This window comes from Epinephelus fuscoguttatus, linkage group LG16, assembly GCF_011397635.1.
Source record: "Epinephelus fuscoguttatus linkage group LG16, E.fuscoguttatus.final_Chr_v1".
NCBI classification, from domain to species: domain Eukaryota; kingdom Metazoa; phylum Chordata; class Actinopteri; order Perciformes; family Serranidae; genus Epinephelus; species Epinephelus fuscoguttatus.
In genome coordinates this window covers 27,991,843-28,009,525 of record NC_064767.1, presented here as the reverse complement: position 1 = coordinate 28,009,525, position 17,683 = coordinate 27,991,843, and the positions used below count along the sequence as shown (strand labels likewise).

At 41.3% G+C, this 17,683-nt stretch overlaps 2 protein-coding genes across 4 annotated transcripts in view; one reads left to right on the top strand and one right to left on the bottom strand.

Annotated features, from left to right (window-relative positions):
- tsnax (translin-associated factor X) overlaps positions 1 to 17,683 on the bottom strand; it is a 33,260-nt gene that overhangs the window by 10,216 nt on the left and 5,361 nt on the right. Inside the window, exon 1 of one of the 2 annotated variants that reach the window (XM_049600264.1) lies at positions 526 to 879. The exons of the other annotated variant lie outside the window; for it this stretch is intronic. Coding sequence (XP_049456221.1) covers positions 526 to 541 — 16 coding nt within the window. The 5' untranslated portion in view covers positions 542 to 879. Of the gene's footprint in view, positions 1 to 525; positions 880 to 17,683 lie in introns of those variants that run through there. 2 annotated transcript variants of the gene reach the window in all.
- egln1a (egl-9 family hypoxia-inducible factor 1a) overlaps positions 2,875 to 17,683 on the top strand; it is a 32,290-nt gene continuing 17,481 nt past the window's right edge. For both annotated transcript variants that reach the window (XM_049600261.1, XM_049600260.1), the window contains exon 1: positions 2,875 to 3,885. In XM_049600261.1, coding sequence (XP_049456218.1) covers positions 3,187 to 3,885 — 699 coding nt within the window. In that variant the 5' untranslated portion in view covers positions 2,875 to 3,186. The remainder of the gene's footprint in view (positions 3,886 to 17,683) is intronic.

Below are 17,683 nucleotides of genomic sequence, written 5' to 3'. Positions count from 1 at the left end.
GGCCACATAATCTGATGACTTGATGAGAAAATGATGACCTGTAAGATTATGTGACCTATCATAATAAAGTGTGTGATGTATGATAAAATATTTATGTCATGCATGGCACTTGAACGGAAATTCCTATTAGGGTCACGGACTTTGGTCTAACACCTGGCATTTTCTTAGAGTCTCACATTTTGTATGCCAAATAATTAATGTAGTAAACTAAATAAGGCAATAGTGGGCTGATCCATCAATGGTGAAAATAATCAACAGTTGCAGCCCCTTGTGTTGCTGCTGCCATTGCTAGGACCACCACCTTTATGAACAAATGTATAAACTACACAGTGATCTTGGCAAATATTACTGTAGTAACAGTTCAGTCTAAACAGCTAGCATGCTGCATGTTAGTGTTAGCTACCTAACGTTAGTTTATACACATCACACAGCTGGGTTATTAGCCCATGCTGCTAACAACAACCAACAACTAAACTAGCTTAAAAACGTTGTTATTCTTAGTTAAGTCTCAAACGCTGAACTTACCTTCTCGCCTATGCATACCTCCACTGTTACAATGTCTTCTTTTATTAAATGTAACTATCCTAAGCTCAATTAATGTCGTATTTAAACTGTTTTAGCTACTGAGGTCCGTGCTGCCGACCAACTGTACCGAGGCACTAGCAGTGACATCTGTCAGGGCTAATTAAGGACAAAAAGACAAAAGTGCTCCGCTCACGTATGAAGGTTTCCATCTCTGAACAATGACACACACGCTGAATAAAGTCTAATTATCCTACAATGCAAAAATAAATCGTGTTTACTTGTTTTTAATAACAGGCATTCGTGTGGTCGTCACTATTCGCGGGGCTTTCGCGCTATTTACAAGCGTCGCAGGAAATGCGAAGTGCATCATGGGAGATGTAGTAACATGCAGAATGTGGCATTTGTATTTATTACAGCATTTTTTTCCACCTTAGTAAAACCATATTTGCTGGTTTTTATTTTACAATTACTAAAAAAAGTTGCAGATAGTTTAAACTACAGGGAGCCTACAATTTATTTCTTGTTTATTATAAAAAAGGAGCTTGCCCCGGAATATAGATAATTACATTTTTGTACTTTTATTTTATTTATTTTCTTGTAATTACACATTCAGTATCATGCCATGCTGGTTGATGCAGATACTACATCTACTAGGTTTAAGCATGTTCCAGTGTAAAATGTATTCAACAGGGAGTGATACAGGCCAGCCCTTGCAGCCAAAATACTTTCTGTTAAGTAAAAAAAAAAACCCAGATTGAGCATCCAGACATCTCCAGAGTGCCATTCAGGGTTGGCTTCTGTCATTTGTTGCAACTGAAGTATGTTTTATCCAACCTTTCTTGATCAGATTACCCTGCTTCTCTCTTGCAACCCCTCCTCCAGGGACTCCTGCAGACTGCGTACGTGCCACACGACTGGTGCCAAATTGCGCTTTGCCTCTGCACGGCACACCTACCTGTCATTCAAACACCCGTTTCCCCTAGTTGATGAGCAATAGGCCCCATCGGCGTTTGTATTTACATATGCAGCTGAACCTAAGTTTGTGCTTTATACATATAAAAAAAAAGAATAAAATAAAATAAATTCAACAATATGCATTCCGATAGTACATTTAAGTCTATCTCAACTGCAACCATGAGCTTCATCACAGGCCACAAACTTATTGATCAGTGTATCATAAAACCGGCAACATCTTTCTGCAAAATATTCTTTTGTTGTGTGAAAGGAATTTCACACATGCAAGCCAGGAATGAGGGCAAACACACTGACGTTGACGTTGACTGATGATGCCTTCATGTGCTCCCTTCATGGTCATACATTTGCGTTATCGACCTGCTGGGTTTCCCCAATGCCTCTGTAATTGAATAAACAACTGCTGTTGTGATGCTGTTTTTTTATAAAACGAGCTGCAGGGAGCTATTTTGTGCCACAGCAGGAAGAAAATGTTTATCACATGTCATGTCACATGCTTCCTGCACGTATTTATGGATCACCGGATCACATGTAAATAAAAGTGCTTCCTTTATTTCGCTATCTGTGCGTATATTAAAGTTGAGCCTCTAGCTCCACACAGACCCTGGATAAGGTGGCAGAGACAGAAAAAAAGCATGTTTTGTAATGTGAAAGTTAAGTAAATAATTAATTTTAATTATAATATCCTATATGCAGATACAGGGATGGTTCAATAAGTTAGATCCTTTACTTATGTTAAAAAAAAAGCAATACCAGATTGTAAATGCACTTGATTAAAAGTGAAAGTGCTGCCTTCAAAAGTTCACTTAAGTGCACACGTATTATCGGCCAAATGTTCTTTAGTATCAAAAATAAAAGTAGTTATTATACATATTCCATTCCCAGCTGCTGAATGGTTTTATATATTATGAATAGTGTTTAATATTATTGGACATTGTTATGCAAGTAGCATTTTAGTAAATGATGATTCATTAATTTTGTACTGCTAAGTAGTTTTGTCAGTAGCAGTGAATAGTATTTTATAAAATTATAAAGCAGTATGAAACTGAAGTAGCCTACTCAAGTAAAAGTACTAATACCCCAAAATCGTACCCAACCATTGTACCTGAGAATGATTAAAGAGATCACTGGGGCTGCACGACTGGAGGTCTAGTCAAGATGGCATGTATTACTTTTTATCGATTGACCAGAGGCGGACTTCATCATTCATGGCCAAGGACATGCTTCACATTCCCCTTGACAGGACATAGATTAACTACTTCCACGTGTCTCCAGTTTCGAGCCATTTTACGCAGCATGCGTTTTTCCGACAGCGCGCGAAGGCAGCGCTGGGGGGGCGGTGCTTGTCTGCGGACGTCAGAGCAGGCTGGACCGCAGACAGGCTGAGCACACACACAGCGGCGCCATGCAGTACCCTCGGACCGTCAGCTAGGCAGCTGAAATCCCCCCTGAAGAGCTCGACCCAGCCCGAAATGCTCGGTCTAGGGCGCACGTTCCTGTGTTATTTCACTGATACACAATGTGAAGAGGGGATAAGTGTGATAAAATGGCGCGGTTTTGAGTATTACTTTTCCTTCTCGCTCGGTGTAGCGTGGCAGAGGCAGTGGATCCTTTCCAAAGTTGTCGGTTAGCAGGGCGCGTGTAAAGGATCGGAATTAAAGGCGTAGTACACCCGTTGTCGCCGTAAACATGGAGAAGCAGCAGCAGAGCGACTTGGACCGAGACCGACAGTACTGCGAACTTTGTGGGAAAATGGAGAACCTCCTCAAGTGTGGTAGGTGCCGGAGCTCCTTCTACTGCAGCAAGGAGCACCAGAAACAGCACTGGAAGAAACACAAGCTCATTTGTAAGGAGACGGACAGGGCGCAGCTTCCTAAACAGAAGACCGAGCAGCCGGGGGACGACACGACAGCGGAGAAAGACCGGGAAAAGATAAACCCCGAGCTGGCGGACAGTGCGTCGTTACCACACACCACAAACATAGAAGCACCTGGGGACTGTGAGAGCACCGGGGAGGACGGGTCCAACAACCCCGCCACACCTAACGGACAAACTAGCTCATCCCCTCAGAAACTTGCCATGGAGTACATAGTGCCGTGTATGAACAAGCACGGCATCTGTGTGGTGGACAACTTTTTAGGAGCAGAAATCGGGCTGGGCATTCTGGAAAATGTCAAAGCCCTACACAAAACTGGCAAGTTCACAGACGGACAGCTGGTGAGTCAAAAAGGCGACTCCACTAAAGACATCCGAGGGGACAAAATCACATGGATAGAAGGGAGAGAGCCCGGCTGCGAGAAGATCCGCTTCCTAATGACGCGCATGGACGACCTGATCAGACATTGTAACGGCAAACTGGGAAACTACACGATAAATGGAAGGACAAAAGTAAGTATTGACGCAGGTGGAAACACACAGCCAGCTCTTTGAATGCAGGGTACCCTCCTCATGCTTGTGGTTTGCAATGCGTGTCCCTCAGGAGCCAGAGCCCTGCTGCTCTGCTGAATTACACCTGTCATGCAAAACCAGCTGTTCTCTGGCTCCAGAGGAGTGAATGCAAAGTAAGTTGTGCAGGTATCTGACAGTGACAGATAGGACTGGAGGCAAACCCTGGAGCTTCCTGCCATCCTGTCATCAAGGCACCATTACTTTCAAGATCTCTGTTTGTTAATTAGACCTGACTTTAACTGTAAGAGGCTGCTGAGTCCTTTAAAAGTTCAGGTTAAAGCGAGGCTAATGCCCTGAGTCAGAAAGGTGGATTATTCCCTCAGCACAAAGCATCTCTTTCATTGATACACCATGGCTGCTGAAATTGTCAAGATTCTTCTGTCATGGTAAAGTTGCACCACAAACACATCACACATGGCTGTGACATGAGAAGAGACGATAATGGTGAGGCCACTTGTACAAAGCACACCCACCCCAGTTCATTTATTCAAACACACAACTCAATTAATAATCTATAATTCTGTCTGCAGCAGCCTCACAGTTTCAGTCCAATGAAAGCTGGTCATAAAACAAAGAGGAGTTCCTTAATAAGCAGATGCAAGTACGTGACACACACACACGGATGTGGTGTCTCATCACAAATATATGAGTCATTGTTTTATAAGTTCTCTTAATCAATATTTGCACATATTCAGCAGTGATTTCTCCACATGTCAGAAAATGGTATTAATGAATGCATATTCAGGATGTATTACTATTGTAACACGCACGCTGTGTCAAATTTCATTTTCAGCTGAAAGTAATACAGTCTGATAAAACAGTAAATCCCTCAATGTTCAGATTTAGTTGAAACTTTTGTAAAGAGGTGTTGATTCAACTCATTTTAGAGGCTTTTGTTTGAGCGGTGTTTTTAATATTTAGTCTACCCTGATGATAAATGATGGTGTGGGCAAAATATTTGAAACACTTCTTGGTAGAAAGTAATGTAGTTATCCAGCAACACAAAGTGCAGCCTCCAAAATTACCCGTAAGTTGAATCATCTCTAAAAACATTTTTTTAATGAAATCTGAACATTAAAACATTATATGATTTATTGCAGGGCTGTTGGGCTGCAACAGCAGATTATTTGTATTATTATCAGTTAATTGTCGGTCCTTCTAAATGTCAGATAATTGTGAAGAAAAAGCCCATCACAATTCCCAAAACCTGTAGTTGACATATTTTTGTCCCAACAATAGCACATAAAATCAAAAAATGTTTCTTCAGTCAAATAAAGTACAAAAAAACTTCTGATAAACAGGAACATCTTGGTCAATTTAAGCATTATTTTCGGTAAAAAAAACTATTTGAATTATTTTTTTTAATTATCAAAGCACCTGTCAATTAATTATGTCGGCAAACAATACTTGCAGTATGCACAAGCATGAGACCGTCTAACACAGCGCACATGTTCACAGCATCATGCAGCTCTAATAGACACGTGCTGCTGCTAAATGCACACACAGAAACGAGAGACACATCCTGTTCACACACATCAAAACCGTGCTTATAACATGACACATACGTGCTTTCATTCTTATTATCGTAAAATAACAGGATGTGTGTGAGGGAGCTGCAGCCGTTCGGGGTGATCGTGACCATGTCAGGCATTATGAAATCTAACGGTGCTGCTGAATCATCTTCAGGGACGCTGCTCTATAGCAGACTGCAACCCCTGACCTCGCTGCAGAGAGGTGGCACACAAAGTGTTTTGCTGCCGTGATAAATTCAGTTCAGACAGACAGCTGCTTAGTGTTCCTATGTTGAAAGGACGACCTACATGTCTCAAGGTTGGCAGTGCGGGGGAGAGGAAACTGTGGGCAGCTTCTGTTTTGCTGAGGCGTGTTTTCTAAGAAGATGTCTGAAGGGTCTGGTTATCAGGCCTGTTCCTCCTGAGGCGATGAGCAGCAAGTGCACCTTTAGAAGTTGCCCTAACACCTTGATGGTCATTTCTCACTGATGTCCTTTTGTAATGGCGATGTGCTGTTTTCAGAAAGCAGCCTGCGTCAACCAAAAGCAATGTCATCCCTCCCTCGCTCGGCTGTTGGGTTGTGTGCGACCTGTGACTCTGCTTTTAAACAGATCTGGTCACAATGACCGTACAGTCTGAAACTGAGGCAGGAGGAGATGAGCTGCTATCAGCTTCCGCCCCTTCCTCACACTCTGAGGTAGATGCTCACTTTGTCAGTGTTTTATTCATTTTGTCACTTGAATGTTTCATTCGGTCAAAGATATTAAAAATGTAAAACTTAACAGACAAGTGCGAGGGCTGGGAATCACCAGAGGCCCCACGATACCTCATTATCACAATACTTAAATCACAATACAAAATCATTGCTTTATGCTGAGTATTGCGATAACATATATTGCCGTTTATATATATTTTTTCACTGCAAATTGGGTCCCCAGAGGAAAACTTTGTCAACATCTGTTTTATCGAAAACATTTTCAGTCTTTTCATCTCGCTTCAATCATTTTCCTTGCAGCAAAATGTTTCTTGTGAACTAAAAAAGCAGTTCATTTTTATTACCTCAGTAGGCTTGGCTTCCATGTAGCGATAGAAAGTTGCCCCAAAAAATATTGCGATACTATGCTGCATTGATTTTTTTCCCCCTGCCCCTAATAAGTGCTGCAGATTAGTTGTCAATTCTGAAATTAATCACCAACTAATTTGATAATTAATTTGAGTATGAGTTTGAGTATTTTTTTAAGGCACAAAAATCACAATTTTTTGATTGATTTCTTGTTTCTTTTCTCCTCTGTGACAGCCAACTAAATATCTTTGGGCTGTTGACAAAACAAGGCATTTGAGGACATCTCGGGCTTTGGGAAATTGAGATTTACTTTCTTTTACACCATTCTCTGACATTTTATAGACCGAACAACTAATTGACTAATTAAGAAAGTAATCAACAGACTAATTGACACTTAAAGCAGTCATTAGTTGCAACCCTAGTTATAGACATCCTGGGGTATTTGAAGGTTGCCGTGGTTTTGTCCTTTGCACATGGTCAGTATAGAAGGTCAGGGGAAAGAGATTTCAAAGTCAGACCGTAAAAGGATTAGGATTAGCACATAGAAAACTATACTCCTGAACACTAAACTAACCTCACTCACAGGGTAGTCACTGTTTATATTTGTCACTCTTCCTTATCATGTTCTGTTATCACAGCGCTTGACATTTACAGGATCTAGCAGTGAAAGAACAGGCACTGGATTGATGCCTGTGGCCTTTGCTCGCTTCAGGTACTTGGTTTTCTGTGCTGGCACAGAGCTCTGATCGCCGTCTGCTGTTATTTTTAGGCAGCCCCTGCTGTCTAGTTGCGTTTTTTCCCCTGGCTGCTTCTCGGTAGATATTAAACGTTTTTCAGAAAGCACATTATTTCGGCGAGCGGTCAGGCTTCGCGGTAGATCCACGCAGCTGGCCACTGAGTCAAACTCTACTCAGAACTTGACTTCCTCACCTACTGCCCTAGTTGCCTTGGCAAACACACGCCTGGACTGTGACCAGGGAAAATCAGCATGACTTGCACAAATGGAGGGCCGCCAGTATCAATGGCTCAAAGGGATACAACACAATGTAAGCACAGTTCGCGTTGAGAAAGATAGAGGAAAAAGATTTTGCCCAAATAGTTGTTTAATGCCATTGTTTCCATTTCCCCTTTTTACTTGATAACATTGTGGGAAGTCGCAGGCAGCAGGACATGTTTGTTTCTCTGCAGCTCCAGCATGATGAATGCTTGCTGAAGCCATTATAGGATTATCAGGGAACATATAAAGAAGTGTGTAGCAGCAACATGATTGTCCTGTCACTGACTCAATGTCTGTATGTCCAGCATGTTGTAATAGTAGCTCACTAAGCCAAGGCTGCATTATAAACATCTTACTATAAGTGTTCTGCACGTGCTTGTGCAGTCATGTTGTCGTTCATGAAACATGATAACTCTTACTAACATGCCATGTAGCTCACTTCAAATACTTGATTAGATATACTATTGCCCTTCAGGGACTGGACTGAAACTATATAATGCAATCTTATACAATAGCGATATGTGTGTCTTATTTTGTACACACGATGCTCAGGAAATTAAGAGTACACCCAGTCTATTAAGACAAAATTACAGACTTAGATGACAGTTGCAGGATTGTCTCAAGCACAACTGAAACACAAAGGAACAGTCATGGAAAGATGCCTCTATAATTAACATAACAATACACATGTATTGTGTGCCATGTCGCCCGATCCCTTCATAAGTTAAAAAAAGACAGTCAGTAATTATATAAAACAGTCTCGGGAGATTCTCATTTCTGATTCAGCCCCCCCAAAAAACACAGCTAGAGTCAAAATGATTAGTTGAAAAAGTAATTATTAAATGAACAGATACCGAATCCGCAACTATACTGACAGTCAAATAAATTACTTGTTAACGTTTTCAAAAGAAAAATGCCAAACAGTTCCTTGTTCTCGTGGCACAGCTGTCAGGATTTCCTGTTTTTCTTTGTCTCGTGTGATAGTAAATTTAGTTGGCTGTTAGTTGGATGAAACAAAACAATTAAAGACGTTGCCTTCAGCTTTTAGAATTTGTTTGTTTGTAGCATTGTCTGACCTCGTTGACCAACTCATTAATTTGCTTAACATAGAAAATTGTCAACAGATTCATCAATAATGAAAATAATTGTTGTCTCAGCCCTTGATGTCACAGAGAGATGGATGATGGATAAAACCTATGCAATTTTATATTATATACCTATGCAATATTTATATAATTTTATATATAAAGAACATGAAGTTTCCTTCATGCCGTGTCACATTTTTTTGGATGGAGCACCATCTTGTGAAGATCGCGATCGAGTTGCCTTTGCCTGCAACGGTGGTATTGTACTAATCACCATAAACAACATAGATCCATATGATTTGCCAGCCAGGGCCGGATTCTAGACCTTGATGCACCATTTTCAGTCGCATATCCAGATATTGAAAATGATCTCGTTGTTGGACTGAGTGCACACACTTTGGTACTAAAGATGCACTGTGTGTACCTCACAAGATGGAGCCATCGTCCCACACTGCATGACACACCTTCACATTTTCTATAGTAAGATGAATTCAGAAAAAAGAAATGTTTCAGAAATGCCGTTGAAACACTGTTTCTGAGATAAAATCCCAGCGAGTACTGTCTTTGGTTAATGCAGTGAATTAAATACCTGACATATCAGTGCATTTTGTCACATTTGATGAAAAATACTGTAAATCTTTTATTACTGTAAAACCGCCCTGCATTGTTTTGCAACAGCACCCGCAGTGGCCTCCCAGTATTGCAAAATCCTTTTAGTCTCACAGTATGTAAGTATATTGTCATGTCATTCAGCTCAAGCTCACAGCTAGCTGAGCCTCTCACTTACAGTAAAAACTGCTGACAGATGCTAAGAAGCAGTTTAAAACAGGATAAATCTGCTGCGTCGAGTTTGATTATGAGCAACTTGAGAGGTGAGTTTTTATATTGCTGCATGTTGAGTTATTTGTTGCGTCATTTGTAATGTCGCAGAGTGACTGTGGACGTGTGCTTTCATAAGGAAGTTGACCATTGACCTAAATCCTGAAGCTCTATAGAGTAAGTAAGCTAGAGGAAGTCATGTGGTGGTGGTCCTCTGAGTGTCAGAGCAGGCTGTGCGTTGTGCTATAGGCTGTGCGAGCCCCTCCTTCCTTCCGCCCACAGTACCTGCATGCCACCTTTTTCCTGCTTATTGTTTTACCATCACACATTGAAAAATAAATGTAGTAGTTTGGGAGTTAGTCAGACTACGGTATCACCCATCATCCAAGTATGAGCCATCATGCTGCCATTTTTTAAAGCCCTTTGGCTTCTAATGAGGCTCATTATATCTTTGTTATTACAGTGGAAATAGCTTATATGGTTGAAAAGGCTTCTGACAGAATTATTCCTATACAGATGCTGTTTAAATGATTTGCTTTTAGTAATCAAATAGTCCACTGACAGTATTCATTTTAGGTCTTGGGCCTATAGGACAACATATAGACAAACAATTTAGAACTGTAGTAATTCTGTTTTTTTATTTCACTCCCATGATACTTTGCTTCGCAGTAACTTGACCACTTCGAGCTGGCTCTCTGAGGCTGGTGCTGGGTGCACATTGAAATCATGACGGGAAACAGAAAGTAATTTTCTCTTAATGAAAACATACTCTTCTTGAATCTTATGGCTGCTAATGATGGAGACAGAAAATGAATGTGCATGTGGAAAGCACCTGCGGTTGAAGCCGCACTTGTGAAGTGGATTGATAATGCCAGGTAACATGATGCTCTCATAATGAGCTGTAGCGAGTGACTGTATTTTGAAACAGTCAGTAAAATTCAGTAAATAGTGAAGCTGTCCATTTCAATACTATATAGACAGTTTCAAACTTCAAGCATTTTAATCAAACTACGTTGTCAATGCAGTAGAAAGACGCAGATACTTTTGAAATTGATGCAACAGAACCTGAGAAAAAAAGATGCTTTGGCTTAAGAGGAAGGAAACCTACAACTACCAGAATGCACTGCACTGCACCAGACCAATAAATGTTCCCACTGGTCGGTGACACAATGTGAACATGTCAGTTTGAAACAGTGGCAGCCCACTGGCAAGAGATGATTTCTTATTACAGTTAAACAGTCAGCTAAAACATGTTTCTGAAAATATTTAAGGTGAGAAAAAGGCAACTCCATAACAGAATCTTGGTTTATATTTGATCAGCGCGGCTTAGTTTTACTGTTAGATCTCAGTTTTTTCGGCCTCTGTTTTCTCTGTGCAGGAAGCAGTATGGAACTTCCTGTTCACAAACTTTAACTGCTACAGCTACACATGGCACTAAAATATGTTTCTAAAACCATTGCAGGTGAGAAACTAGAAAAGCACTCAGAGAGTGCAGACCTCCGCCAAGTAAGTGATATTCTCTCCCCCTCTGCATCAGATTTTGCAGCTTGTATCACAATTAGGTTATATGCATCACTATCATTATTAGGTTATATATGCCTTCACCACGGAGACACTGTGGTGTATTTATTTCGTTTTTATTTTGTACCAACACAGAATATAATGTTTTTTGTATTTTTCACTTTCTTTTTTTCCCCATCACTTTAGAATTACAACAATATTTAGCAAGTAGAACGAGACATGCTTTCTGGCCACCAGATGGTGCTATTTTCACCATCTTGATTGCTGCTGAAGCCGTCAGACCATAGACTTTATTTATTATTTTATCCACTTTGCTTCAACCGATCACCACCATAATTTTATCATCTGTTCGTTGTCCCATTATCCACTCTTTCTTGAAAATTTCATCAAAATCCGTTCATAACTTTTTGAGTTATTTTGCAGACAAACAGACAAACAAACAGACCAACACTGGCGAAAACATAACCTCCTTGGCGGCGGTAATAAGCAAAACAGTAATATAATCGTGATATATGATCAGCTCTGCCTGTTTTTCTTTAAAAAGATTTCGGTCCGAGTTGAAGAGAGAGCAAGTGGGTGGGTCTGTCTCTTGGTTTCACTCTGCACTCTTTGTGTCCACGTTGGCGGCAACATGGGTGGCAAACAAAAATGCAGAAGTACAGCCTGTAGTTTGGGCAACAGCCTGAGAGCCGGCGAAACTATGCCAGATGAAGTAAATTACGTCATCTGGCATCGTTTACGCATGATACCCGCACTGTTTTGACACAAAGATGGTTGAAAATCGGCGAAGTCTCCCTTTAATATTCTGTTGGAATGTTTCCTATACAGTAGCTGACTGGAAGTAAACAATAAACGGAAACTGTCACCCTGTTATCAGAATAACAATAAAACGGTTGATATTAATGCAATAGAAATACAAATGTCAACTAGATAGTAATATGCATGAGAGTTATAATAATCATCTGTTTATAGAGTGATGCAGGAATAACGTTTTATTGTAGGCCAATGTGGAAGTTAGTGTCACCCTGATTCCCCTGTCAATAAGCCAGTGATTTTTCCAGTGAATTTTGGATTATTGCAGAAAATAAGCTCGGTGGCAAACAAATATTTGTGACGCTTACACGTTTTGATCAGCAAAATAATCTTCACAAATGACCACCACTTTTATGACTTTTGAAGCATAAATGCAATCACCAGAAGTGTTACTGTAGCCCCTTTTATACTGCCAGATTTTCCGCGAATTTTGGGCCGTTTTGCCGGCAAGCTGCGAGCGTTTAGACACACAAAGCCGGATTGGCTAGTTGATCCGAGGTGCTCAATTTTCCACATCGTAGGGTAGTCATATTGGCAGAACCTTTTTGGTTTAAACAGAATGAGGCGCCCTTCCGCCACTGGAGGGGCTGTTGATGACTTGTGGGATGAGCTGTTGATGACGCTGCATATGCGACCCACTGGCAGTGGCTAAACAGAAAACCGCTGATAGCAGGAATTAGCGAGTAGCTAGTAATAATAGCAAGAGGGAAACGCAAACCTGACCGACACTACAGTAAAGATGAGCAACTGAGGAGACAAGGAATCGCACGCCCTCCTTGCCCTTGCAGAATGACTGACTAGCTGCGGCTTCCCTCCCACGTCACTGTTTACGTCACATGCTGAGCTACACGTTTTGTTATTTGCTCACGCCCCGCATTGCCCCGAAAAAGGCGCATTCAGTATAAACAAAAGTAGGTAGGTAGCATTTTGCTGCACTCCCCGATTTTGTTTTTGTACTGCCAATGCTGAAAGAAGGCTGATTGGGCTTTCCTGCAAATTTGCACAATTCCTGTTTAAAAAGGGCTTGTGTCATAACTACATCAAGCCTGTAAAGCTGTGCTCAGCGTGAAGACGTTATGTAGTTTCATTTGAATTTATGTTATGGAACAAAACTTAAAAATATCTTAAGCTTGTGTTAACCACAGAACTTATTTCAGTCATCTAACCAAAAATCCATTCAAAAAACTAGGGATGCACCGAATATTCAGTAACCGAATATATTTGGCCAAATATTGCAAAAAAACCACACATTTGGTATTCAGTGGAATAAGTGAAAAGCAAGGCCGAATAATAGTGGCATGTTTTGATGACGCAATAAAACAGCATGCGGTGACGGACAGAGTAAAATGTCGGCAGTGTGTCAGTATTTCAAAGTGTTGGAGAGTGATAGAAGAAAAGTGTTTAGCAAAGAATGTAATACTGAACTATCTAGAGTAGTTTTGCAGGGTATACTGGTACCAACGCTAGACCACGGTACTAAAACACCACCGTACATATGATACCATAATGTTGGAGTAAGGTAGTATTACGGTACCTCAGGTACCACTTCTGTGGGATAAGTTCAAAGTCCAGTCGCAAGAGGGTGAGTGTCCATGCGCCGTCCAATAACAGCGCACACTGTCCAATAACGGTGCGCACTGGCCACCTGGCACTTGATATGCCGCTGCAGTGGTTTGTATCCAGTGACATTTCAGGTATTAGCTGACCTACTTAGTATCTTTAAGCAGTGAAAGTTATTAATTTATTTGTACTTGTAGCTTAGTTTTGTTTATATATGCTGCAGTGATTTGTTTTCCACAGAGCTCTACGGTGCGAGCATTTTACTGGCATTTGCGACTAAAAATAGTTTTGTGCGAGCAAAAGAAATCATTCAGGAGCAGGCTGTGCGAGTACAGATTTCAACCAGCAGCAGAAACAAAAGGCGAATCCTGTGGTTGTGGGTTGAACAGGGGTCACAGACACAGACAGGAATGTATTCCTGTCAAATACGGTGGCCATGTGCTCCGAGGCGCAAGATAACGGCTTACCGGTGACGGAGAAGCCTGGCTCCAGGTCCAATAATTTCCTCTTCTTGGTGTCATGACTGTCCAAAAGTACCTGAACAGCCGAGCCGTGGCAGCACACAGGTGTGTGACAGAGGAGAAACAAGCCGTTCACATGTCTCTCTTTGTGGCAGGTAACGGTCCACAAACCTCACCGCACTTTAGGGACTGTTCTTTACTTGTCAGGGGAGGAGGGTGGCTGGTTGATTTTTATTTTATTCATTTATTTAATTTCGATCCCCGCTATGTTAATCACTTATTGATGCCGTTTTTGAGGTATGAATAAGTCAATAAGTAATTTATTCCATTGAAATATCAGTGATGTATCATAGAAAAGTGATTCATCTTTTTATAAATGACAAAAGGCACATCTGCCTCATTTTTGCTGTGGTATCGTGATACTATCCACGATACCACTCGACTATTCCCAATTTTGGTACCATGACAACACTAATCTGCAAAAACTAATGAAAAACTAAACAATGGCATTCGGTATTCGGTACTCGGTATTCGGCCAGGCGTTTAATTTTATTCAGCTTCGGCCACAAATTTTCATTTCGGTGCATCCCTACAAAAACCCCAGCCACTTTGGGAAGAGGACAGAACAAGAAGTGCGAACTCATTTCCACGCTTTAAGACTCACTCCTGCAGCAGGCGTGGACAGACGTGATCCTACAAGCAGTTTCCACTGTATAATCTAATGTTGCATGTGTGACATACCACAGAGATAAATGACAGACAGTAGTTGGATGTCACGCGCCGTATGTTGTGTCTGTGTATAAAATATGTAATATGAACAGGTGCTAACTAACAAAAGCGAATCATTTAATAAAACGTGATTCAATTTCAATACATCCAACTTAAAGAATAGCTTCAAACTTGTGTATCTTTCGGCTGACTATGCTGTGACTGTCCAAGGAGCACCTGGCCAGGATCCAAGTGGGGCTTTGAGAAAGAGGTCTTCTGTTTTTGACTGTTCGCAGCTGTAGAGTTGAAGACAGGGAGGATTTAGGGTGGGTGGAGCACGACATAAAAATAATTGTGCATTTAAAAAACTATTTATAAAATGATAGATTATATCGGGTCAAATCAAAAGAATATGTAATTTATCATAATAAGTACGATTTTTCCTTTGCCACTTTAGCGTCTATACAGAATGAGAGGGGATCGTAAGCTGATGGTTGATATTGAGCTTTTATTACCTGTCTCTTGTACTTTTCCCAAAGCAACACCTCTTTTCTTTTTCACCCAGCTCTTTTGAACTTTGACTCAAAATGACTTTTATATTCATTTTTGAACTGATATTTGTTGCTGTGCTTTGTCTTCTACCTCTGGCAAAGAGAAAGTATCAGTGACTGATCCAATTACAGAGTGAGCTGGCTTGGCTCACACACAGGCACGATGGAGCTATTCAGTCAGGCCGAGCAGTTGCTAAGAAGTTACAGCACAAAACAGACACACCACTGTAGATATCTGCTCCCTGAGCTCTTGTTCTGCGTGAATATAAAACCACCTAGCTGACTGCAGGACAGTTTTGAAGATGAGCTAATGCTGTCTGATTCTGCCAAACATCCCTTCTTATCCTGTGCAATTTTATGACGTGTAAGAGAAGGTCTGAAGATGTGGGTGGATTCTGAGTTTAGAAGAAGATTTAAGCAGCTCTCAGGCTAAAGGCAGAGTTCAGCAGCCTCTGCCTTTATCTCGTTTGTCAATGAGAGAATCTAGCAGTGTGCTGAAATCTCCAAGGCCGACAACCTTTACACAGTCCCCCTCAGAGTATTTGCTAATGATACCAGAAACGGTGTTTGTGTTTCCGCTGCAGCATGTTAAGGGTGAAGGGTAGCGCCACCGCTGTATACGTCCCTCTATTGTTCACAGCCTACAGTAAAGAAGAAAAGAATAAACTAGGTCATTACTTTAAACAGGGATTTCCTTTTGAGGCAGCACCACTGTCTGACAGATAAAACAGCAAGCTGTCCCGGGCCGGGGCCCAAACGGCCTCAGTTCCCACACTCCCCTGCACTACAAGGTCTCCATCCCAACTGTTTGTACTCGTGTTTGGATAAGCATCTCTTCTGTGAAGTGAGCAGACCCCTTGCAGCTTTTCCTTTCTCGCTCCACCCCAATTCATGGCTCACATCAGTGCTCAAACCGGAGATGCGCTGATAGCATCACAGTGATCAGTGTATCCCTCCAAGCAATCAGGTCAACACAAGGTGAGAGTTAGATCTGTTGGGATGGAGCTGTTTGACACGTCTGTGTTGAGCAGCTCTTTCACAGTAAACCAGCGGTGATGAGCAGTTTGAGTGAAATGCCTGGTCAGATACGTTGTGCTGCTGAAACATTTGTTCAATTAATCATTCAGTCAATCAACAGAAAATCCATCAACAATTTTGCCAACTAATTATTACTTTAGGTCATTTAATAAACAAAAATATCAAACATGATCTGATTACAGCATCATATTGTTAATTGAGCACCTTGACCTGTGGACTGGTGGTCAAACAAAACAAATAATTTGAAGGTGGTACCGCTGTGTGGTCCAGGAACTAGTGATGGGCATTTTTGACTATTATAACACTTTAGAGACTAAACAGCAGCAGACAAATTAGTAATTTAAGTAGTTGTTCACAGTAACCCTATAGACATGTACGTAAGTATTGCAGGTACCAGACTGTCTCAACAAAGGTTGCAAATTCCTGAAGTGATTTTGCAGAGAAATAACTTTTTATAGCATGGCTTGACCATATACTGTAAAAATATTTAGTGTAGCTACCATGACGTCACCCGCTGGTTTATGGACTCCCATTTTAAAGCTTCGAGCTTGGCATTTCGGCCGTTGCCATCTTGGATTTTTGGAGCCAGAAGTGACCATACTTGGGTGAGAGGCTGGCACGAGGATGAGTGAGGACCCTGAGCGAACCCCCTGTTAATGACGCTGTCGGCAAAGCAGTAATGATTGTGCTAAGTGGCTAATGGGCATGTAGCTACTTACATGTTTCAGATGATACGTCATGTTTGTAGTCGACCAATGAAGATGAGTTTACATATCACCTTGGGTTCGTCCTTCACCACGCTTTGGATTTCCTGCCCGACATGTTATTAACTAGCCTGTGGAATAACCGCAGGTACCAGCCCTGGAAAGTAGGGGCCATACACATGCCGCGTCTTTAACCGCTTGGAAAATGTGACATCTGGCTTTTTCTGAGAGAGCGTAGTGGCAGGTTGCGTCTGAGGCTGCTAAGCAACCCTAACAAGCATCGTATAGCCTATTTACCTGTAAGGTGCAGAGCTGATCTTCTTCCAGGTGCTGTTTATAAGTGTGTAGGCCTATCATCTGTGGGACAGATGTAAAGCTCTAGGTAGCCTTGCACTAACACGATCAACTTTTCCAAATTTATCAGACTGAATATTTACGGAAGAAGAGGAAGATATCTGTCAGCTGTGATTGGTTTGTAACGTGACTCCTGTCTGACTGCTGAGCGTGGCCCTGTGTTTGTACTTTCAAATTAAATTCCCAAATGGTCCACTCATATAGGTTTTGATTTATTTTGACAAGGCGCAGCTCCTAATAGAGTTTCACTTTTTTTTTTTTTGTTTTTCGTCGACTAGTGGAATCTTGCCGACTAATGACCTTTCTGGTCGAATAACGTTTGGTCGACTGGTAGGGGGCAGCCCTAGAAATTAGCTACAGATACCAAAACCATTTTTGTACCAGGCTGTAACCATTTTTAATCCTGCTGTAAAGTTGGGCATTTTAAAAATGAGGCTCTATGGGGAAAGACTGGCTTCTGGAACCAGCCTCAAGTGGCCATTTAAAAAACTGCAGTTTTTAGTACTTTGGTGTTTGCTTCATTTTTTTGCCCAGAGGTTGCTGCTTGGTCTTG